The following is a 25,723-nucleotide window of genomic DNA, read 5'->3' on the forward strand; positions in this document are numbered from 1 at the left end:
TGACATGTTAAAAATCCTCATCTGAAACATGTGACGTGTTAAAAATCCTGATGTGAAAGTGTATGAAAGGTGACGTGTTAATAATCCTCATGTGAAAGTGTATGAAAGGTGATGTGTTAATAATCCTCATGTGAAAGTGTATGAAAGGTGATGTGTTAATAATCCTCATGTGAAAGTGTATGAAAGGTGATGTGTTAATAATCCTCATGTGAAAGTGTGTGAAACATGTGACGTGTTAAAATGTGTGAAACGTTTTTAGAGGTCAGCCTACACATAAAGTCCACATGCTGCATGCTTGCGTTTGGCCTCTGAACCTTGTCGACTCGCCCTTGCCACCCCCTCTTGTGGAAATCCACGTCTCCATCCTCAGGTCTGTTCCGATACTGTATCAGCTGAAAGGAAGTTTGGTACATGACCTTTCGGAGTTCTAAGTTACTAAGTCAACATGATCCTGGACTCGTGGAGCAGAACCTGCTCAGAAGGCTTTGTGTTCTGCTGCAGTTTCTATTGAAATGTAATTGGCAGAGGTTTTTTATCTAAAGTACCTTCCTGCACAGATGTGTGACATTGTTCAAATGTATAGAAAGGGGTGCTCGGATGGTGCAGCAATATAATGTGCTAAACCTCCATGGTCAAAAATCCGTATGTGAAAATGTTTGAAACCTAATGTATTGTCTTTAAAATGTTATTTTTATTAAAGTATTCAAATAAAGTTGTTAAATACTGTACATTTTGTAACGGTGCAGTTTCGAGTGAAGGTGTCCTGCTCGAGGGTCCTATCTTAAAGTTCTAAGATATAAATTCACAACATCAAGACTTGCATCACTAGACAGAATCTAATCATCCAGGCAAATGAAATGAATATTAGTATACACAGTAGCAGTGTTGTCATATCTGCATGATAAAACTGCTCAATAGCCAGTCAAAATCAACCTGAAAAGACAAGAGGGACTCGATCCTTTACGACTAAGCCTATTAGAACTGCGTACACTCCTTGAGCACTTTATTAGGAACACCTACACCTATGGTATGTACATTTATCCATAATTTTAAAAGCTCTGCCTACCATCCTGGTGAACTTTGTGGGAAAGTTGTAGCCTAGCAATTAAGGTACTGGACTCGTAATCAGAAGGTTGCTGGTTTAAGCCCCACCACTGCCAAGTTACTGCTGTTGGGCCCTTGAGCAAGGCCTTTAACCCTCAATTGCTCAGACTGTATACTGTCCCAGTACTGTCTCTTTGGATAAAAGTGTCTGCTGAATGCCGAAAATGTAAATGAGTGCCTGATCTTTATATGTTTTTACCTTTTGGTACTTTAGTTTCCCCCCTTACCCCTAAAACGTGCCAACAGTTGGCCTGGCTACACCAGATTGTGAGTAATGCTCTTCATAGACTCAAGACCTACTGTGACCCCAATCAGTGTTAGGCGGTAACTGAAGATAAATAAATTAAAATACAATTTGCAATTAATTCCCTTTCAGGACCAAAGCTGTTAGTGCATCCCAGTACACGTCTCCAGAATTATACCCTCACGATACACTGCTGCATAAACGTAGCTTCCAAACTCCAAAACAGAAAAACATGGAAGAGAAATAAGCATGAATGTAGAAGAGAATGAGGCCCCCTTTCCCTCCTGCTCTCCATAAACACGTACTGGGTGGAATACGGAGAAGGCAGCCAGTGGTGAAATCAGCTGAACAGAACTCAGAGCTGACCCACGGGTCAGAACAGAGGATGACATCATTGCACATTTAAGCCCACACATCACAATCTTACAGGAACACACACTGTTTCAACAGGACACTTTAGAACGAGAGTGATGGGGTGGGACGTGGGACCACTACTAACAATTACACAAATGCCTGAATGGTAAAACAATTTGTCTTTGAATGTCAGGCTTGATTTCAGCCAGCTCTGTAGAAAATAAGTCGTGTTTAGTTTACCATACATTACTGAAATATCTGGAATTTAAAGCCCCATCATGGCTGCAGCAAGTTAACATTTAATGAGGCATATAGACTGTTGAGTAAGGACTTGACACGGTCAGTCCTCTGTGCTACTCTGTGCTTGCATTTGCAAAAAAAAGTAAATAATTTCCAAACCTTTTGGGATAATGGTCTAGAGATAAACAATGCTATACTAAAACCTTCTAAAAAACAAAAATCTTCTATCTAACATATACAATTACAGCAGTATGGAGACCAGAATGCTCCTTAAATACGGGAGCAACTAAAAATAAACAAATAAATGAATAAATAAATAAGAATTTGTGGGTTACAGACTAAAAGGTAGTGGGTTTAAATTCTGGCTCTGCCATGCATTCATTGTATGGACCTTGAGCAAGGCCCCTAACCCTCAAGGCTCAAAAGGTGTCTTACAACCCAGTATAAACTATATTATTACATCACAAAGCAGTTGTTTTAAGGTGGAGTCTATATGCTTTGTGGTTTTGAAACCAGGTTTGTTTGTTTATTAGGATTTTAATGTCATGTTTTACACTTTGGTTCCATTCATGACAGGACAGGTAGTTACTCGTTACACAAGGTTCATCAGTTGATGTTCAGTCTCAAACACCATCACTCAGCCAACAATCAGCCAATTTAGTGTCTCCAATTCACCCCACTTGCACGTCTTTGGACTGTGGGAGGAAACCCATGCAGACACGTGGAGAACATGCAAACTTCGCATAGAAAAGACCCTGTCCGCTCCACCTGGGAATCAAACCCAGGACTTTCTTGCTGTGAGGCAGGAGTGCCACCCACAAGCCACCCTCGAAACCATGTGTGTTGGAAGAAGAAAGCATCATGTAAAAAATACCATTATATTTTGTTAGACTGGTTTTATAGGCCTACATCAACTTTTATTATTTTAGCCCTGAAATCACTTCAATTTTCATGCTCTGCCTTGAGGAACTATTTTACGAGCACGTCAGTAAATCATATCGTTTGACTCACAGCCTGTTGGCTTAGAGAGCAAGCTAATTGCGTCATTGAGGAGAGACGTTTGTCTAATGAGAGTAAATATCATAAGATATCAGATGTGATGTTTTAAATCCTCCAGCTGATTCCTAGAGCTTTGTGTTTGGGTAAGATCTGAAATACTTCTTGTTAGATCTGTGATGCAGAGCAGAACTCCTTACAGATTCAATCCTGGTGGTTTAGGGTAGTTTACAGTAAATGTCTTGCTAATTATTCTACTCTAATTTATGGTAACTAAACAGAAATGTTTCATTGTACTTGTAATCCGGATTACAGTTATTTTTATAACTATTTTTGCATGCTGAGCCTGTATAATAAGTTCTATAAAATCCAACTAAAAATATTATGATGTTAATTCATTTTGCAAAAAAAAAAAAAACATTAACTTTATACATTACTAAATAGAGTTACAAGTAAAGCATTACAATGTTAAAAACATTATAACATGGGCCGCTCAGTTGACGCAGTGGTAAAAACACATGCTGGAACCAAAGCTGGGATCTCGAATACATCGTATTGAGCCTCAGCTCAGCTCTGCCTGCCGGCTAGGCTGAGCAGCCACATGAACAATAATTGGCTTGTTGTTCAGATAGGGGTGGGATATTAAAGCCGGATAGGGACTTTCTCATAACGAATGCAATTATGACCTCTGCTGGCTGATTGATGGCTCCTGCACAGAGACGAGAAAAGAGTGCTCTCAGGGTGTGTCTCTCCGTACACAGTGCTGATCCGCATTGCACTCGTCATGCTGCCCATGTGCATACAGCATGCTGCCCATGTGTTGGAGGGGGCGTGGGTTGGCTTCGTTTTCCTCAATCAGAGTGGGGATCGGCATTGGTGGAGAGGAAGCATGACGCAATGGGGCAATTGGACGCGCTTAAAGGTAGAAAAAAGGGACAAAATGCATAAACAAAATATAAAAACATTATAACATTAATAATGGCACTGTTATGCATACAATGGAGTGAAATAACCGAAGAATGTTAATAATAAACAATGAACAAATATAGAAGTAATGATTTGTGTTAAAAAAAAAAGGTGTCAAAAATATTAATAAAGTACTTTTATAAAGCGCTCAGGTTGTGCAGCTGTAAATTATGCCAGCCCACTACTGCTGGGATTCAAGGTTTAATTGGCTATGTCTGGGGGTGGCTGAAACCCCGTAATGGACTGGTCCTGTATGAGGTGTGTTACTATGTTGCAGACAGTGATTCTGGGAAAACTGGACCAACCGCATCCCTGACCATATATCTATATTGCTGGAAGAATAAATTATTTAAAATTGGTCCAAAGTACTTGGAAACCCCTTCTAATCACTGAGTTCAGGTGTCCAACCTTAAATGAACTTAAGTGGCCTGCCGTAAGAATTGAACTTAACTCCACTTAAAATCTTAAATTGAAAGATACATTGACAACCTTCTCATCTAACATCAGTGCTTGACCTTACAATTGTCCTTTTGACTGAATAGAAACAAATTCACACAAACACACTTCTTATTATACTTCTTAATTATTTTATTACACGTAGCTAATACAAATTAGGACACACTGACCCCTTGTGGATAAATAAATATGGCTTTGAGTGGTGAAAGACGTATTTAACATTGTTACGTGGACAAATTTCTAACATATAATGTATACAGGAACGGTAGTTACTCATTACACCAGATTCATCAGTTCACAAGGTTATATCGAACACAGTCCTGGACAATTTAGTGTCTCCAATTAACCTCACTTGCACGGAAGAAACCCACGCAGACGTGGGGAGAACATGCCAACTCCACACAGAAAATACCTGGACCACCCCACCTGGGGATCGGACCCAGGACCGGCTTGCTGTGAGGCGACAGTGCTACCCACTGAGCCACCGTGCCGACCTCCTCTGATAGTCCCAGAACTGGGGTAAGTCCTCTACCCTCATACCTCTTTAATACACCTAGGTAAACCAAGTTCAGCATGTTACTTACCTAACAAGCTGAATCAGGTGTCTAGGGAAAACAGAAAAGCATCCAAGCAAAAATACAGGACCATGGTATAGAAACAGTGGTCAAGAGGTCACATAAAGACTGCTAATATTTTGTTTACTGTGGGCATTGAACAATCTGGCTGGTTTTTGGGAATTATGATTATAACCCATTGCACTTGTTTGTATTGCAATGAACAATACAACCCTATCAAATAATACAAATTAGAATAAAATTATTTAATACTTGAACTGTAATTAGAATTTATACTCACTCACACACTCGAATACTGTCTGTTTATAGTGACAGTATAACTGTATAATAAGTATTTGGTCATCATTAGTATTTTAGGAATGTGTCGATTAAAATGGCTTGGATTGAGATTAGAACACATTTTATAAATAATTAATACAAACCTCCTGCAGCTTTTGTTTACATTCTATCACTTCATTTCTATCACTTCATTTCTATCACTTCAATAAAATGACAATTGTCATCACTTCATTTCTAAAATGCCTCTCTTTTGTAGTGGGTTGAGCTTTGGGCTATCAATCGAAAGGTCGAGAGTTCGAATTCAGGATCTGCCATGCCGCCACTGTTGGGCCCATGAGCAAGGTCCTTAACCCTCTCAGCTCCAGGGGTGCCGTACAGACCTTTTCAAATGAGCTGGGATATGCAAAAAAAAAAAAAAAAAAGAATATCATTGTACTGTACATGTGTATATGTATATATCACAGATAAAAGCATTCTATTTTTTTCTTGATGTTTTTAGACATGGACTTTTGTCACAATTTCAACTTCCATGCAGATCATGTAGCTCTTTTGCTTTGTCACGAGTTCTATTTGAGAGTTGAACCAAAATTTTCACAAACTTTTTTCTCAGAAACTTACTCCACTCATTTTTTCTTTATTTAAAAAAACAGTATAAAGTAAACATAACAGTACACTTCATATATATAAACATATTACCAAAAATATGCTTTCACATGAATACAACAATAAACAGTATGTCCAACAACAATAAAAAATACAAATATCAAAGAAAAAAAACTAAACCATTTAAGGGATCCTGTTCCAATATCATAACATATAAAGTAATAGAGACAATAAAATCAACCCTCCTTAAAATGTGTTATCTTTATATAAATCTTGTTTCAAGTTCATTTACATTTTTGGCATTTAGCAGACACTTTTATCCAAAGCCACTGTTCTGTGACAGTATACTGGCTAGCGCCTTGCTCAGGGGCCCAACAGTGGCAACCTGGCAGTGTTGGGGCTTGAACAAGCGACCTTCTGATTACTAGTCAAGTACCTTAACTGCTAGGCTACAACTTCCCCAGTTAATAATCTACATAATTTCTTGTTCCAGAAATTTACTGTTTGCAAACAAGTATTCAAATCTGAATTTATAAAAGAAATAAAAACATTTTAGCATTTTTTAGCAGGTTTTATGAATATAATATTTAGCTAGTAATATAATTAGGTTAATTATATAAGATTTAATTGGGTGAAAGAGAAGGGGTGGCATGGTTGCTAAGTGGGTAGCACTGTCGCCTCCCAGCAAGAAGATCCTGGGTTCGATCCCCAGGTAGGGCGGTTGACATGTTCTCCCCGTGTCTGTGTGGGTTTCCTCCGGGAGCTCCGGTTTCCTCCCACAATCCAAAGACGTGCAAGTGAGGTGAATTGGAGATACAAAATTGTCCATGACTGTGCTTCGAGTAACTGCCGTTTCTGTCATGGATGTAACTATAGTGTGTAAATCATGACGTTAAAATGAATTTTAATGTTTTAATTGGAGCGTCTTTACCGAACCGAACTCCGTCGCGCTGCTTTTGTTTACATTCTAGCAACTTCCTGGTTATGCTCGAACGTCACTGCTGTCTACGGCGACTCGGGGAGGGACAAACTTGTGGCGTCCTGGCGTTGCGGATCTCCGGCGGTGAGCGCCTGATCTTCACAGTGTTTGCGCGCGGGATCCAGCAGGCTGCGGGAAGGCATGGGTTAAGGAGCGGGGGGTTCTGGATTCCTCCTCTCCTGATCGCCATGAAGAACAAATGAACTCTCGGGGAATGAAATTCAAATTCCAGAAAGGGGAAAAAGTTCTCTGCTTCGAACCCGACCCGTCTAAGGCCAAAGTGCTGTATGATGCAAAGGTAACATGGCGGGGAAGGAGAAGTGCGTGGGGTTGTTATATTGAGCCTTATTGTTATGATCCGAGCTGCTGATACCAAAACAACCGCCTTCATATTTATTAGACATGTTTAATAGGGTTATATTTCAGCTGTGGAGGTGATTGTAGTGCGCACTAAGTCATTATTATGTCTGCAGTGTTTACCCTGACATGTGCATTACTGAAGTTGTAATGAAACTCTTCTGGAAGTTGTGCAGTTTTGCTTACAAACGCTGGAGATATTTAATCATTTTGTGTATGTTTTTAATGTTAAAGTCTTTTGGGTAGTAGAACTTAAGCTAATAAACGTTACACCCACCTGTGTGCACAATACGGAACTCAGACCGCATCGCATACTGCATACTGCATACTTCACTACTAACTAGTGCGCCAAAGTAGTATCAACACTCTTCCTGATGCGCTCATTTAGCATACTGTGCAGTATGTTAGTATGTTACACAAGATTCATCACTTCAAGTTTAATGTTAAACACAGTCATGGACAATTTTGAATCTCCAATTCACCTCACTTGCATGTCTTTGGACTGTGGGAGGAAAACCGGAGCACCCGGAGGAAACCCGGCATGCAAACTCTACACAGAAAGGACCCGGATCGAACCCAGGACCTTCTTGCTCTGAGGCGACAGTGCTACCCACCGAGCCAGTTAGCCAGCTAGTTACTCATTACACAAGGTTATATCAAACACAGTCTTGGACAATTTAGTATCTCCAGTTCACCTCACTTGCACGTCTTTGGATTGTGGGAGAAAACCGGAGCAAACTCTACACAGAAAGGACCTGGACCGCCCTAGCTGGGGATCGAACCCAGGACCTTCTTGCTGTGAGGCGACAGTGCTACCCACTTAGCCACCCCGGTTTTCAGAACAGTTACAGTTCTTTGTGCCATGCACACCACAAACTGTTGCTTAATACTAAAATAATTGCATCTCGTCATAGCTGCAGATTTGTCATCTGTACATTTATGCTGCAATCGTTCTACATCATGCCAACAATGCTTTGTTGGATTCAGTCCTAATGACTGGGGAGGCTATTGAATCACACCGAACCAGTTAGAGATTACTTGTGCTTCGTGACATGGCACTTGTGTGCTGGAAGAAGCCATTATGAATTGATAAGCTGTTCGTGCTAAGGGGTTGCACCCGCTCAGCAACAATACTGAAACAGGCTGTGTTATTTTGACAATGCTCACTTGGTATTTAGGAAGGATACAGGCCAGGAAAACACAAATCGAGTCTATGGATTCATTGTCTATGGCGTTCTTGTCACTAGCGTTCTTGGTCTGTACTCTCTATAGCCCACGATTTGGGTTCTTGGTTGACAGGAGTGGAAATCACTGTGGTCTTTTGCCATTATAGACCATCTACAGTTGTATAGACGGATTATTGATGTGTAACAGGTCCACCTGCCGTGTTGAGCATGGGGGCAGGAGGCATGGAGGTGCAAAGATCTTATATTGTCAATACCTTAAATCAACTGCATCTGCCTTATGCCCAGAGTTTTAAAAGCAGTCAGACTTAATACTGATGCAAACAGCTTCTGTTTGTAATTCTGTAATAGTTCCACCATTTATTGTTTAAATTATATAAATGCATAAACAGTTTTTTGTGCAGTGAGCATTCCAAGAAGTCTTTAGTCTGGCCACGGATGGCTTCAAACTTCCCTTATTTGCAAATGTTTTTTTTTTTGTTTCGGCTGGTCAGCATACCAGACTTTGCTGGATGACTTTCCTGACGCAACCCTCCTATTCTCATCTTGGCTTGGGACCATTACTGAGAGCGCACTGACAGGTGCACCTCCCAAGGCTAGATTGTTTCAGCCAGCCACCGGCATAACATTGCTACCATTATATTAGTGTTTTGTGTGTGTGCATGTGTGTGTGTGTTAGACTGATGTGCAATTAAAGAATCGTATCATATAATCTGACACTTGATAAACACTTATGCCCGCATTGTGTTATACAAAAGCAGGTGGGATGTTTTGCCAGAGAGAAAAAGAGATAATGGTTTTTAAAATTACACAGTGTAAACTTGAATTTAATCCAGTGAGGGGCGGCAGGTGGCTTGGTGGGTAGCACTGTCGCTTCACAGCAAGAAGGTCCTGGGTTCGATTCCCAAGGGAGCAGTCCGAATCCTTGTTTCCACCCACAGTACAAAGACGTGCAAGTGAGGTAAATTGTAGATACAAAATTGTCCATGACTGTGTTTGACAGTAAAAACTTGAACTGATGAATCTTGTGTAACCAGTAACTACTTGTCCTGTCATGAATGGAACCAAAGTGTTAAAATCCTAATAAATAATCCAGTGAAAAATGACTGGGCTACTACTGTTACAATGGGTTGAGAGCCCCCCCAGCTTAAAGAATCAGAATCACTTTATTTCGCCAGATATGTTACACATTTGAGGAATTCGTTTTGGTGATACACATAATAATACACACAGTAGTACACATAATACACATGTATGACATATTTAACAGACCATACAGAACATGGACTGTTAACAAGTATTTAACCAAGGGAACGGCTGTGGTTAAGAAGTGCTACAGCTCTGGGAATAAAGCTGTTAGTATGTCTGGTTGTGTTCTTCTGCCAGATGGAAGTGTTTGAAAAGGGTGATTTCCAGGATTAGAGGGATCTGCTGTAATTTTGCTGGCGCTTCAGCACTCTGCTATTGTAGATGTCCCGAAGCGTTGGCAGACTACATTTAATGATCCTCTCCGCTGTCCTGATTATACGTTGGAGTTTGGCTCATTCTTGTGATTGATTAATTGATTGATTGATTGATTGTTTACTTTATTGATCCCCGAAGGGAAATTGCTGCAGTTACAGCAGCAATATACAATTATCACAAGTATCACACAACGACATGACAATGTAGTACAGGAAAGAATACAAATTAAAAGTAATGTAATGCACAATAAGATATAAAAATATAATAATATTAAAACATTTGAATATAAGACAGAACAAAACTAAAGCGGGTAAGCCTAAAGGTGCAGTTATAGACATCGTGTGCAATTTAAGATTTGCAAATAAAACAGTACCATGTGCAAATCTGCAAATCCAATAGTACCATTTGCAAAGTTTATTGTCTGTTGTGGGTACTATGGGCTCTGCGTCCTCCTGTTGCACCAGTGAGAGTCATTATAGATTGCCACCGCTGTGGGCAGAAATGACTTCCTGTATTGCTCTTTGTTGCAGTTGCGGAGTTGACGGAACCCTCCACTGAAAGCACTTTGCTGTTTAATCAGCAGATTGTGCAAGATTCTCTGCTCAACAACTAGCTCTAGGGGCTCCAGAGCAAAACCCAGCACAGAGCCAGCCTTCCTTATAAGCTTGTTCAGGTTCTTGGAGTCTTTGGCTCTGATGCTGCTTCTCCAGGGAGAGAACATGCAAACTCCACACAGAAAGGACCTGGACCGCCCCAGCTGGGGATCAAACCCAGGACTTTTCTTATACATTGCACACTTCATCGGATGCTATACTGTTGTTTTTGCTGTTATATTTTTTTATTCTATGTTTATATATAGTACAACTTTCAATTATTTAATTACCCACCGAGCCTCCGTGCCACCCTGGTTTTATTTGTAACATACGCACTTTTTAGAACAGTTACAGTTCTTTGTGTCATGGTCATCACAAACAGAATCTTTATTTTCGCCAAGTACCAGGTGTACAAGGAATTTCTTTTGGTGCTGGTGTCTGTCAACATATAAACATCTAATTAAATAATAGAAAGTTGTACTATTAAAAAATATAACGGCAACAACAACAGTATAGCATCTGATGAAGTGTGCAATACAGATGTATAGTACAGTACACTGCCAGACTTGAAGTATAAAAAAATTGTGCAACAGATAGTCAAGTAAAAAGGTGCAAATGTGCGTACGAAACAATGTAGAAGGCACGTGTGATGTGCAGCATGCTCATTAAAGTATTTCATTTGCTTAATACTGCTTAGGGACAGTGGTAGCCTAGTGGGTAGAGCTTTGGGCTATCAACCGGAAGATTGGTGGTTCAAATCCAGGCTCTGCTATGCAGCCACTGTTGGGTCCTTGAGCAAGGCCCTTAACCCTGTCTGCTCCAGGGGCCGATGGCTCCAAACAAGCTGGGATATGCGAAGAAAGAATTTAATTGTACTGAACATTTACGGCATTTAGCAGACGCTTTTTATCCAAAGCAACTTACAGTCTAAGCAATTGAGGGTTAAGGGCCTTGCTCAAGGGCCCAACAGTTGCAACCTGACAGTGGTGGGGTTTGAACCAGCGACCTTCTGCTTACTAGTCCAGTACCTTAACCGCTATGCTACAACTGCCCCTGTACATCTGTATATGTATATATGACAAATAAAGTATATCTTCTTAATACTAAATACTAAAATAAATACTTGCTTAATACTAAAATAATTGCATCTCGTCATAGCTGCAGATTTGTCATCTGCGCTTTCATGCTGCAATCGTTCTACATCATGCCAACAATGCCTTGTTGGATTCAGTTCTAATGACTGGGGAGGCTATTGAACCACACCGAACCAGTAGCTTCAGTGCTGCATAGAGAATTGCATTCTCTGCTGAGCCCTTTACTGGTGATGTAGTGAAGTGTGTTCCTGTCCCAGTTTAGGTCCCTGGATAAGGTGGTGCCCAGGAACTTAAGTGACTCCTTGTGAACCTTGGTAAACAAAACATGTCCATAACTGTACAGAGCGCTTTATTATGTAAATGTGCACTAAATTACCTGTACATACTTCAACTTTCTGCATGCAAATCAGCCAACAGGTTCTTCTACTGACTGGTGATCGCTTCTTTCCTCTGGTTATAAAAAGCTCTGATAGGAATGAATGGAGTGACGTCACGGCTAGAGCGACTCCATTGTATGGATCGAGTGGATCTAGGAAGAGCAGCTGGAGAGGATCACAGCACTGATCACTGTTTCTGAACTGATCGTTTCTCTTTCCCTCTAGGTGGTCGATATCGTAGTGGGGAAGGATGAGAAGGGAAGGCGGATCCCCAAGTATCTGATTCATTTCAACGGCTGGAACAGAAGGTAAATAAAGCGAGCTCCGCGGTTCTGCTCACCGGCTCGGTTAGCCGTTAGCTAACTGTTCACAGCTATATCGCGGATACATTTAGCTCCACAAACTGCACCTTTCATCACTAAACTAAATCAGTACCACGAGTACGTTGCATTTACCTGTCAGGTCACGATAACACCGGTTTAGATTGCGAGTTAAACCGTTCAGAATGATCCAGCTGGCTAAACTGTTAGCTACCCGTGTTCGGAATACTGTTACCCTACTGGGAAGATTTATGCCACAGTGTTCCGTACGCGTTATTCCAGCTGGATCAGTGGTCCAGAAACAGTTTCTCAACGTCAGATCTGGATACACATCTATTTAAGAGTTATAAAACCTCACACATTTTGGTTTGAAGTGCTTTTTCAGCAAACACAAGGTGTTACAGACACTAATTTCAAGAAATAAATGCTGCATCTTGAAAAGCTATCTATCTACATATCTACCTATATATATATATATATATATATATATATATATATATATATATATATATATATATATATAGGTATCGCCTCACAGCAAGAAGGTCCCGGGTTCGATCCCCAGGTGGGGGGGTCCGGGTCCTTTCTGTGCAGAGTTTGTTCTCCCTGTGTCTGCGTGGGTTTCCTCTGGGTGCTCCGGTTTCCTCCCACGCTCCAAAAACATGCAGCCAGGCTAACTGGAGACACAGAATTGTCCTATAGGTACCTGGCTGCTAGGATACATAAACCAGTGCATTGTAGTGCCGGTCCCAAGCCCGGATAAATAGGGGGGGTTGTGTCAGGAAGGGCACTTGGTGTAAAAACTGTGCCAAATCAGTAATGCAGATCGCGATCCCTAACGGGAGCAGCCGAGGAAATATATATATATATTTATATTTGTCAGTTAAATAATACAACAAAAAAATAAAGGAACGTAATGCTGTTGTATTTTAGAGTGGCAGTGTATTTTGATACAGATATCCAATAACAATGCTGATTTTAAAACCTACTGCTAGTCTCTATGACCTATATTTGGGTTACAACATGATTCAATCATTGGGACCCTAATAACGAGCATTAATTTTTGGTGTGATGCCTTATATAAGCAGAACATAAGCTTTCCAAGATATAAAATATTCCTAGAGATTTCGATAGAGCTCGGGAGTTCCAATCCTATGACGAAGCAGTAAACCTGCCTGGTCTTGAGAGACCTTGTTGTACTGCAAAAGACTTGCAGGCTGACCTGATTCTAGGCTGCGCTGCCCGAGCACCCAGAAATAAACATAATAAAGATGAAAAATGAGGTTTTGTTTGTTTCACAGTTGGGATCGCTGGGCTGCAGAGGACCATGTGCTGCGAGATTCAGAGGAAAATCGCAAATTGCAACGTAAACTGGCTCGCAAAGCTTTGGCTCGCATGTAAGTCCATGTTAAGCAGATTTGTTTATTTTACACATAGGTGTATTTCTGAATAAAACAGCATATATTACCAGGTGTTATATTATGGACGGTAGAAATCATATGGCACCTTTGGAGCAGAGGTCGTTAAACGGCCCAAAAGTGCGTATGGCTGCGTATTGTGATTCTCAGACGAAAGAAACGAACATTCTCTCATTTGCTGCCACGCTCTAAAATCAGTGGTGTGTTAAATTACATTTAAAAGTGTTTCCACTGATATTGGATCTGTCAGAGAGTGGTATTTTTACTTTAAGTAGTTCAGCGTAAAAAGTTTAGGTTTCAACAACTGCATCATACGCTCATAAGAATACCATGTTTTTGTTTTTTTGGCAGGAGGAGAAAAGGATGGAGGAAGCGACGTTGTCGTTTACCAGGTGTTAACTCCGTTTTAAAAGACGTACCTGGGGACGAATCGGATGAAAGTGATGATCGTAAGTAACTAGTGCTCATAGTTCTTATTTATATAGATGTCCTAATGCACTAGCCCACTACTGGACACCAGTTGGTGGTGCCACCAGCCTTGTCGATTGGCAGTGCCAGAGGGAGAAAGGCGCATTTGGGTTTGCTTGTTTGCCCAGGGTCCATAATTCTCAGTGTGGAAATTAGACATAGGGGCTTAACTCACTGATTTCCGGTCTGTGTACCCTGCTTTTTTTCTACAGATTTGATCACATCATCTGACGACAGTCACGAGGACAATTCTGATCCAGAGTCTTTAAAAAGTGAGAGTGAGTCGTCTGAGGAGCTGGAAGAAATGGTAATTACTCTGTGTTTGACTTGTATCATTGAAAAAGCTCATTCGGTAGCAATATTAACAAAATATTGAATCAAGGTTCTGAATACTTCAGTTAATATTTTAGCTTTTCATTTTAAATTCATTTTGGACAAACTCTAAAAACACGTTTTTATTTTATCATTATTGGGTGTAAACTAGAGATGTACCGATCGGGGTTTTTGACGCCGATTTCGTTCTCCGATTTCTTTTCAGAGCGATCGGCCGATAGCCACAACCTGTGGGGCGCGAGTGCCTGACCAGGGGGTGTGGCGGCATTGCAAGATTTTTTACTTCTAAAACTAAAGCGATTTATTTTTCACCCACCGGAGACATATCTCATTAGTCTAACTGACCACGCACACAAGCACGTTAGATGTTATACAGTTCAGTCTGAAAAAAACTTAAAAATAGGGAAACGGTGAAGATAAACCGGTGACGGAAGCATTGACGTGTGTGTGAGAGACGCTCTGTTCACAGTATCGATATAAGTGATTCATTTTATGCGAAACTTAAGTTTATTTTCTCAGTTATCTCTCCGTGTTTACTGTTATTAATTAATGTCGTGGTTTTAAATAAACACCAGCTACTACAGAACATTGTGTGTGACTCTCTTACATTAAAAAGCTAAATTAAAAAGCTTCATTAAACTGCTATTACCACAGATCTGTAACCGAGTCAGACTCGTTCCGTCTGTGGAGCTAAAAGTTTTCTGTCAGTCAGAGCAGATGATCCTGAACTATGTATGATGCACAACGTTAATTATGTTATTTTAGGTCGTGAAGAGCTTTCACCATGGTTTCTGTACGATGGTTGATGAATGGTGATGTGATGGTTGGTGCTTTGTAGCTCAAAGTCTGGATCAATCCACTGAGCTGTTAAGCTTAACATGGTCTTTATATATCACACTATCGGATCGGCTACATGTGGGAAATATCGCCGATAGCATATTTTGATTAAATATCGGCCGATATCGATTTATAGCCGATCGATCGATCGTTCCATCTCTAGTGTAAACTGATTGAGTGCAAGTCAAAGGGGTCTGAATTCTACAGTCCACTGTATGTGGGCACTTGATTTTGAGCTTGTTGGACGTAATGTTCTAAAACCATGAACGAATGATGTTAATCACTGTCTAATCATCACAGCCAGGAGTCCCACTAGCAAATTAACAGCTGATTATTTTCTTGATCATAGAAAGAGGAGCCGGAGGTTCACATAAAGCGGGAGAACGAAGAGAAGAACATCAATATAAACATAGACATTCCTGATGTACTCAAGAAAAAGCTGGAGGACGACTGCTACTACATCAACAAAAGAAAAAAGGTCACAAATCATCATCATTATACATTATATAATAAACCAAAAAAGGGGATGGGATGGGAATACAATTTCCACCTATATTTCGTGACCTGATTATTATGTAGAGAGAAAAGGACAAAATCTTTTAGCTTATTTCATCCTCTCTGGTGGCACGGTGGCTCGGTGGGCAGCACCGTCACCTCACAGCAAGAAGGTCCTGGGTTCAATTCTCAGGTGGACCGGTCCGGGTCCTTGAGTTTAAATGTTCTCCCCGTGTCTGTGTGGGTTTCCTCCGGGAGCTCCGGTTTCCTCCCACAGTCCAATGACCAGTGTGTGCCAGTGAGGTGACGTGGAGATACAAAAATGTCCATGACTTGAACTGATGAATCTTGTGTAACCAGTAACTATTCCTGTTATGAATGTAACCAAAGTGTGAAACATATTATAACAAATAAATACATTTTCATCCTCTCATTGTTTTTTTTGTTTCTTTTTTAATGAATCTAGTTGGTGAAGCTGCCATGTCAGATGAACGTAGTGAACATTCTGGAGTCTTATGTGAAACAGTTCACTATCAACGCTGCCTTTTCTGCCAACGAGCGCTATCGACAGCCTCAGAGCTCAACGCAGTCCAACGTGAACCCGCACTATGTACCACCTGAGAAAAAGTAAGTATCACTGCCTGGATCACTATACTGGATAGCCAGTTGTGCCAGTTGAACGCCCAGCCAGGTCGATAGCTAGCAGACTAGTGCGTTGGGCCAGTGCAGCCAGATTTCATTTAGTTTTAATTGCTCTTATTCCACATGCATATGTAAATAACCTGGACGCATTCTTTTTGTGTTCTTCTGTAGTGAGGAGCTCTGTAAAGAGATGGTAGACGGCTTGAGGATCACTTTTGACTTTACCTTACCCATCATTCTTCTGTATCCCAGCGAGCACACCCAGTTTAAAAAGGTCAGCTCGTCCAAGTTTTTCCAGCCAATCGGTGATGTTGCAGGATGCTCTAGCAGGTAAGAACTATGGGTGAGATGAGCTGCTTTGACGTTTTGTGTTTGCATAATAAATGAATGAATGACTGATTCCTTGCAGCTGCTCACATTAGGGGGCGCTACAGCAGATAATTCGTCGACATATTTACTTTGGCATCGTGTTTCTTTATCTGGTCATTTTTAGGCCTCTCAGTGACCGTTCCCCAAGTCCAGGCCTGAACCCTTCCACTCCTCAGTCGACAGACGGCCAGTCTGCTCCCGAGACCTGCGTCTCCCCTGTCGTCACGGCGACAACACCAAAGCGCCGCCGCTGCACCAATCCCGATTCGGATACCCCGCACTCCCTGAGACGCTCCACGCGTAACACCTCCGGGGGAGAGAAGAGCACCGAGGGAGGAAGCAGCACCAACACCTCCCCTCAACCCAAACGCAGACTCGCCGAAGTTCCAACTCCGCTGCCCAAATTCTTCCTCAACCTGGAGAAGCGTGAGTGCCGGGTTTTAATCCAGAAAAGAATTGTTTTAGCGTGCTAATGAAATATAGCTGATGGAACATCTCGGTCCACGATTTATGACGAACTGCATTTTCATGATTGTACTGCTGCAGTCTCCAAATTATTCAACCCCTTCATGACAAGCATCTTTAGAAACCCAAGAATAATAGTAACAGGAGGCCATTGCTCATGAGGACTGGGCTCAGATTCTTCAGGAACGCTGCCAGATGCTGGAATCTGGCTATTCAGCACGCCTGCAGCGGGTCATATATACAGCAGGTTGAATAATTATATTATAGAATAGACTGCAGTATCCTTAAAAGTGGACTTTTGCCGCTCGGGTGGCGCAGCGGTAAAACACACGCTGTTCACCAGAGCTGAGAGGTCGAATACATCGTATCGAATCTCGGCTCTGCCTTGCCGGCTGAGGCTGAGCGGTCACATGAACAACGATTGGCCTGTTGTTTAGATAAGGGGCGGGACTAAACCGGATGGGGACTCTCTCTCGGACTAGTGCGATTACGACCTCTGCTGGCTGGTTGGTGGCGCCTGCGCGGAGATGGGAAAGGAGTGCGGTAGAGGGTGTGGCTCTCCGTACACAGCGCTGTACTGCACTGCACTCGTCAAGTGTAGGTGATGAGATGTTCGATTGCTGTGCACGTGTCGGAGGGGGCGTGGAGCAGCCTCGTCCTCTCCAATCAGGAGCAGGGACCGGCATTAGTGAGAGGATGATTGACGGGCAGAAATTGAATGCGCTAAAGTGGGAGAGAAAGGGGGGGTGGTGCTTTGAGTTAAATTGAAAGAAACCGCTTGTTATATTAGCGGTGAGAAAGCCCATATTATTAAGACAAGATAAAATAAGCAGACAGAAACACGATACCTATCTTGCCATAAAATGACACATACATGTTAAACATGGCATTAAAACCCAAATAAATAAATACATATTATTGGTGAGCTATTTAAATGTATTCCAAACATCTGAACTGTGTAAATTTTGCTAATAAACCTAATTCGAATGCAACTGTTCAATGGGTTCTACTATTGAGAGCACTAAAAGGGTGCATTTTAACTAAAAGCACATATGCTATAGTAAATAAACATGTACACTGATGAGCCAAAACGTTACACCCGCCCACCACAACTATGCACGGCAATGCCTGTTTCATAACAACTGTGCATGTAACAGTCAGGGATATACAGGGATGGCTGATGGTAGTCACTCATAGTTCATGTGTAGGATTCAGCAGATATGATCAGGCGTAAAAACCTGAGTCACTTTTGATAAGGGCCAAATTTTTATGGCCGAACGACTGGTTGGAAGTTTAAACAAAATCTCTCAGCACCCCTTGGTACCCAGTGTGAGTACCCACAGACAGTGGTCCATGGAGAGACACACTACAAAACACAGACAAGTTGTTGGAAACCCAAGATTCATTGCTATCTGGTACGCACTAACAAAAGAGCTACTGTGGTTCAAATAGTGGGCACACAGGTACTGAAACTGGACATTAAAGCAATGGAGAAAGGTTGAGTGGTTCGACAGATCCTTTTCTCTCCAAGGTCATTGTGTAGATTTGCATTGTTTACTGTGGAAGAGATGCACCAGAAAGAACTGTAGGAGGATCCACATGACAAAATACAGAAGTTAAAGGATCTGTTGGTAATGCCAAGGTGCCAGGATACCACAACAGGACTCTTTCAGATCTCTTGTGGAGTATTTATTTATTTATTATTTGTTTGGGCGGTCCTAAATGTTTTGACTCATTGGTGTGTTCTTGGATCTCCTCGTAAACCTTCTCTACTTGATGCATGATATAGCCACTAGGTGGCGCATCTGATCCACTTCTTGTCTTAAACACTTAAGTGGTTTGGCTAACGGGAATCAATCTGCACAGCAAAAACAAGCGTTTGTATTCTGGAGTGTATTTAGTGAGCATTTATTTATTTACCTATATATTTTTGCTAGGAACCCCAGTTCACAGTGGCTCGTCGTCTCCTTTACCTCTCACTCCCAGTAAAGACGGCAGTGGAGTTTTCTCAGTCCTGGAAAGCCGCAGAAACAATGAACTGAACGAGGTGAGTTACCAACACACCAGACTTTATTTACATTTAGTTATTATAAGACCAACTCCTGCTTAGAAGTTCCACTTTATTTGACGGTACCTGGACTGGTAATCAGAGGGTTGCAGATTCAAGCCCAAATAGATAGATAGGTAGGTGGATAGATATCCTTTATTTGTCATACACAGGTGTACAGTACAATGAAATTCTTTCTTCGCATATCTCGGCTTGTTTGGAAGCTGGGGTCAGAGTGCAGGTCAGCCATCGTACGGCGCCCCTGGAGCAGACAGAGTTAAGGGCCTTGCTCAAGGACCCAACAGTGGCTGCATAGCAGAGCCTGGATTTGAACCGCCAATTTTCGGTTTATAGCCCAAAGCTCTACCCACTAGGCTACCACTGTCCCAAATAATAATTATAGTTGGTGGATTGCTCATGTAGAGTCACACACTGATCTCAGCGTTACTCGGGCTACTAACCCAGGACCTTACACCGCATCAGAGACCCTGCCACTTTCCCACTTAGTAGAGCAGTGGACAATTTTCTGCTGCATGAACTGCCAATTGTGCCTGATAGGGGGTGCCCAGCTGACCGGTAGCTGAGCTGAGATTTAAACTAGTAGTAGTTCAGAATCCCAGTACAGGTGTGCTAGCAGAGTATCCAGCTGTGCCACCTAGGAGCCCCCGCAATATAAAAAAAAAAAGAAAACTAGCCGCTCAGGTGGTGCAGCGGTAAAAAGACATGCTGCAACCAGAGCTGGATTCTAAGTACATGGTATCGAATCCAGCTCTGCCTCCCTGGTTCGAGGCCGAGTGGCTGAATGAGCAACGATTGGCCGGTTGCTCAGTTGGGGGGGCGGGACAAAGAACCGGATGTGGGTCTCTCTCTGTCAGAATGCGATTACGACCTCCGCCGGCTGATTAGAGGCGCCTGCACAGAGATGAGGAAGAGTGCCCTTAGGGTGTGTGTCTCCGCATGCAACGCTAGGTAGGTGGCACACTCATCAATGTGTGGGTGGCAAAAATGCATTCGGCTGCTGCCCATGTTTCGGAGGGGATATGGGTTAGCTTCGATCTCCTCGGTCAGGGCAGGGTTCGGCATAGACCGAGAGGAAGCACGATGCAAATTGAACAATTGGATGCGCTAAAGGGGGAGAAAATTTAAAAAAAGAAAACCAAATCTTTTTCACTAGGTAGTAACAGTAGCGAGATTTGTACGTCTTGTAGGTGCAGGCCTAGCTTTAATTTCACTCCTGACCTTATCTTACCATCAATATCTGTGTAAGGAATTTTCCTCAGTTGTTTTGTGTTATTCATTTACACTTGTAAAACAAATCTCTTTGTGAGGTGTGTCGTTTTAGTAGAGACTGTCCACTAAAAGAAATTAGTAGTCAGTTTTGATAACGGATTTGGGGAGGTTCTCTAAATAGCACCAGAGTTGTAAGAAGTGTGAATGGAACCAGTTCAAGATCCAGTTGTTTTGTCCCAAAAGAGCTAAGTGTGTGTGTGTGTGTGTTGGTTCATATCTAATCAACTGCATTTCTAAACATGTAATGTGTAGAGATCCACTCTCATTGCCACCGTTGTTCCTCCTGCAGGTGTTAAGTTGGCGTCTGACGCCTGATAACTATCCTCTGAGTGACCAGCCTCCTCCTCCGTCCTACCTGTACGGCTCCCAGCATCTCCTGCGCCTCTTCGGTGAGTGTACAAGCCACCTGTCCTGAATTTTAATATGAGCGCATTTAAATGAGCACAGAGGAGTCAGTCGGTCGAGGGTCAGATTCACGTCAGTGTCAACACACCAGAGAAGATAGATGCAGTTCCAGAAAATTAGCAGCGGGTTATCCATCACTTCACGTCTTGATCACAGTGCACTTAACTTAATGTGTCTTTTGTAAGACAACCAAGCAGATGGAAAAGAATCTCGGCCTCCATAAGGGCGAGTAAGGAAGTTATAGTGTGCATTAGAAGTTTTTTTTTTCTTTTCTTTTCTTTTCTTTGTTACTGTAAGTGCTAAAGTGAGAGCCGAAGTGTCCGGTCTTTCTAGACACATGTAAGTCTGCTCTCATTTCCACCTCCGGATGCCATGTCTGATCTAAACCTTCTCTTAAGTGCACGTATCAGAACCTGCAGTGCGGGCGTGTGGTTAATATGTTGGTGTCATTTACTGCTGAATAGGTTTTAATGTTTGGTTTGTGCTTCGCAGTGAAACTTCCGGAGATTCTCAGCAAAATGCACATGTCTGAGAAGAACCTGAGGGCTTTGGTGAAGCACTTGGAGCTTTTTCTCAGGTACCTTCCACTTTCATCATACAGAAAGTTCATGTTAATTTTCATTTAGTGCTGCTGGTGTATCTGATGGTGAATAATTTTTACACAACAATAATAAAAGAAGGTAAAAACAGAAACTGGTTGTAAATGTTGGAGCATTTCTTAACATTAGATTTTTTTCCCTGAATTAATATTATATTAAAAGATCTGATTTTAGAAAAACTAAAACAGGTTCCCAAGTACCATTACAGTTACAGTTTGGTGTGGTCACTGAGCCGAGGTAGCAGTAATACTTAGTCCTGTTTACTTTTTCAAGCTGTCCATGGTAATTCCACTAGCCAAAATATCCAGATTATCACCTAAAATCAAGAGGCGTGGAGAAAATGTCTTTGGGCAAGTTGTAGCCTAGTGGTTAAGGTACTGGACTAGTAATCAAAAGGTCAGGCTGTCACTTTTGGGCCCCTGAGCAAGGCCCTTAACCCTCCATTGTTTAGACTGTATGATGTCACAGTACTGTTAGTCGCTTTGGATAAAGGCGTCAGCAAAATGCTGGAAATGAAAAGAAAATGAAATACCACTTGCAACACCTCTGCCAGTAGCACCCCTCCACCCCAACTGAGCAGGGACAGTCGCATAGTATCACCGCTCCATACTCATGTAATTGCCAGCCACTTCTTTTCACCTGTCTGAGTCTCACAGAGAGCCGTATTGTGTACAGAGCTTTCCCTAATATAAATTATGTGTCCTCTAATCTTTCCATGTTGTTGAATGAGAACGGTGGCTCGGTGGGTAGCACTGTCGCCTCACAGCAAAAAGGTCCTGGGTTCGATTCCCAGGTTTCTGTGTGGAGTTTGCATGTTCTCCCCATGTCTGTGCGTTTCCTCCGGGAGCTCCGGTTGCCTCCCACAGTACGAAAACATGCAAGTGAGGTGAATTGGAGATACTAAATCGTTCATGAATGTGTACTGATAAATTGTGTGTAACCAGTAACTACCGTTCCTATCATTAATGTAACCAAAGTGTAAAATATGACGTCAAAATCCTAATAAATAAATATAACCCTTGTTACTCGCCAATAACTGCGCAGGGGTTTTTATTTGAATGACTGGCCTATCACAGTTCCAAAATTTTAGATGAAAACGAATTGGTGCTTTAAGCTTTAACACAGGAGAAGCAAATCCCAACATACAAACCCATACAGCAGCCAGTTAGACATGAAGAAACCTTGCAAGCACAGACAGGACCAGAATAGAACTGTCGGCGTGACGGATTTGTGTTCCCTAAAGCATCAAGAAACATTCAGTCTTCCTCCATCGATCTGCTGAGATCTGTTTAAAACTAGCAACGGCAAACTAGTGGCGTTTTAAACTTCATGCTTTTGTAAGACAGTAACCTGTTAGTTACTTTATCTGGAGTGGAGAATTAAAACCCTAATAAAATAGTATTAAACAAATAATGTGTCTTAAGTTCTTGACACCCCACATTGAGTGCTTTGGCCAACATCTTGTCCTGTAGTGCAGTACAGAGAATCTAAGAGCAACCACGACTTAGTTGTAGATTTTTAACAACAGCTGGGTTTTTGTACACCTTGGGGAGGATAAGTCCCCACCCAAGAAGGATGGAGGTCCCTGCTGAGTCTGGTTCCTCTCAAGGTTTCTTCCTGTAATGTAAGGGAGTTTTTCCTTGCCACTGTCTATTGTAAAAAGCTCTATACAAATTAATTTAACTTGGCGCCCAGGAGGCGCAGCGGGATAATCCGCTAGCACACCAGCACCGAGTTTCTGAACTCCTCGGTTCGAAACTCGGTGTTGCCACCGGTCGGCTGGGCGCCATCTGGCGGGCATAATTGGCAGTGCCTGCAGCAGATACCGAGTGGCCACCGTATCTGCAGGGTGGGGGGCGGAGTATGTGGGTGGGTAAGTCTTCATACGCTGTGTAAGGACCCCGATTGGCGGAAGAGACGCCTGTGCAGAATGCAGGGGCGAGAAGAGGAGGGCTGTACACGTGTCGGAAGAGGCGTGAGACAAAATTGAGTGCACTAAATCGGGAGGGAAATGGGGAGAAAATGCATTAAAAAAAAAAAGTAAGTAAATAAATTTGACTTGACTTGACTTGACAGAGTGCATGTGCTGGACTGGACTAGCCTGCCTGCAGTCCAGATCAGTCTCCTGTTGAAAATAGGAGAATCAGACGGTGACTACAGAGAACTTTTTTGGAGTGTGTTGCAGGCATCAATTTCTAAATTTTGTATCTTTACAGAATACAATCACATTGGTCAGTGAAAACACAGAGAGAATGAATTATTTTACTGCATATTACAAAACGTCCCAACTTTTCTGGACATGGGGTTCGTACATATTAATTGTATTAAGGTTAGGCTAATTACCCTAAGATACTTCAGCAGACATTAAGGTGGTGGACGGAGGTGTTATTTGGTGCCAGCATCCATTTCCTGTCTGGACAGCAGCGCATGTCTGAGCGTTTGTAAGAATGTGCATTAGGAGTGAGAGAGCGATCAGTGGGCGTTACACAAGCCTCAGAACTAATCTGGAAATCCTGTGCAGCGATCTTCAGCTGGCCTCAAATCCCTGGGATTTATTATTCTCCAGTCCAATCAAACTGCTGCAGCGATGCCTCTCGCCGGCTTCCTCGCTGTGGAGGAGAGTGAAGGAACGTTAGTGGCTTCAGAGAAAAGCCTCTCGCACACTTTCACACTCCAAATATGTGTAAATGCCAGGTTACATTAACAGGTAATGACTTTGCCTTGTGTCGGTCACTTGTGTCGGTCACTTGTGTCGGTCACTTGTGTCGGCTTTACACAGCAGTTTACTGGCTGGCACATTTTTATTTTCACACATGAACTTCCCTGTTCACTTGTGATGTGTAACAATCCTACATCAGTTTGTTTGGTTTTACATTTCCTTTATTTAGGAGTGTTTCTATTCTCCTGAACAGCTCAGTGTTAAAGTGATTCACTCCTGATTTGCTTACAAATGACTCCTTAATACGACTCCTTATGCCTGGTTCACACTACACGATTTTTGCCCTGATTTTCGCTTGCCGACTGGTCACCACTAGATGTGGCAGCTCGGGAGCAACTCTGCGTTCGCTCGACGATCTATCGCTATGTGTGAACTACTCTAACAACTTGATCCGAGCGGCTGAGGAGAGATATCTAGCATGTTGAATATCTGGATCAGTCGGTTGCGACTGGCAATGAGTGCGGTGAGGGGGATAATATAGTTTTTTTTATCAGAATACATCGGCGCACACACAAGCTTTACAATATTTGTGAACTTATCATCCACGCCAAACCACAATACCAACACTGCAATACAAAAAATATTAACAATCCCGGCAGGTCGCGTTGCCAAATCCACTCGGATTCATTTATTTTTCTCCTTGATTTTTACGCTGCACATCAGCGCGCAAACAACTTTGATCGCTCGCTACTTGTTGACGTTCATTTTTGGACGTGGTATCATTAAACCTCTCGTCACTTCTCGCGTTTGTTTTCGTGACAGAACGTAGTTTAAGAGACCAGAGAAGCTCGCCTGCGATTCCAGTTGGTGATAGATGGTGTAGTGTGAAACCCCCTATCACCCATCAGTCGTGTAGTGTGAAAGCCACACCGACTTGAAAGACTCCCGATTACAGGAGATCCAGATGTGTAGTGTGAACTGTACAGAGATCTGACGACTTTGAAGTCGTGTAGTGTGAACTTGGCATTACTTGGGCTACAGACAGCATTCTAAGGGCGTTTCTACATCTACAGTTCAGTTCGTTTACTCGTCTAAATCAACTGTTGAATTTGTTAACTTATAGTGTTTTCCTTCTAGTTCGGGGTTCAAATCCCAGTTTTTGTCGACTGGTTAGGCGTCTACACAGATTTTACATCGCTTTTATCCAAAGCTACTTACAACAGTGGCAACTTGGCGGTGATGGGGCTTGAACCAGCACTCTTTGAATGACTACTCAAGTACCTTAACCGCTGAGCTATCACTGCCCTAGCTGATGACCATGTTTGAATGGCTATGTTTGAGGAAGGGTGGGGTAACCTAGCCACGTGGAGGTGTAACTGTCAGTGCAATCTCAGATCTGGTCCCAAGCCATGATAAAATAAGTAGGGTTGCGTCAAGAAAGGAATCTATGCTTAATTCAGTCTTAATTTAACATTTCATTTACAGTCAGTACACTGACAGATGTATGACGT

At 42.2% G+C, this 25,723-nt stretch overlaps 1 protein-coding gene across 2 annotated transcripts in view; it reads left to right on the forward strand.

The window, feature by feature from the left end:
* The first annotated feature begins 6,887 nt into the window (after positions 1 to 6,887).
* LOC134328322 (male-specific lethal 3 homolog) overlaps positions 6,888 to 25,723 on the forward strand; it is a 39,368-nt gene continuing 20,532 nt past the window's right edge. For both annotated transcript variants that reach the window (XM_063009422.1, XM_063009421.1), the window contains exons 1-12: positions 6,888 to 7,094; positions 12,091 to 12,173; positions 13,487 to 13,582; positions 13,955 to 14,052; positions 14,284 to 14,378; positions 15,591 to 15,719; positions 16,203 to 16,363; positions 16,550 to 16,708; positions 16,872 to 17,173; positions 19,150 to 19,259; positions 20,839 to 20,938; positions 21,447 to 21,531. In XM_063009422.1, the coding sequence (XP_062865492.1) occupies positions 6,996 to 7,094; positions 12,091 to 12,173; positions 13,487 to 13,582; positions 13,955 to 14,052; positions 14,284 to 14,378; positions 15,591 to 15,719; positions 16,203 to 16,363; positions 16,550 to 16,708; positions 16,872 to 17,173; positions 19,150 to 19,259; positions 20,839 to 20,938; positions 21,447 to 21,531 (1,517 nt within the window). In that variant the 5' untranslated portion in view covers positions 6,888 to 6,995. The remainder of the gene's footprint in view (positions 7,095 to 12,090; positions 12,174 to 13,486; positions 13,583 to 13,954; positions 14,053 to 14,283; positions 14,379 to 15,590; positions 15,720 to 16,202; positions 16,364 to 16,549; positions 16,709 to 16,871; positions 17,174 to 19,149; positions 19,260 to 20,838; positions 20,939 to 21,446; positions 21,532 to 25,723) is intronic.

This window comes from Trichomycterus rosablanca, chromosome 15 (assembly GCF_030014385.1).
Source record: "Trichomycterus rosablanca isolate fTriRos1 chromosome 15, fTriRos1.hap1, whole genome shotgun sequence".
Taxonomy (NCBI): Eukaryota; Metazoa; Chordata; class Actinopteri; order Siluriformes; family Trichomycteridae; genus Trichomycterus; species Trichomycterus rosablanca.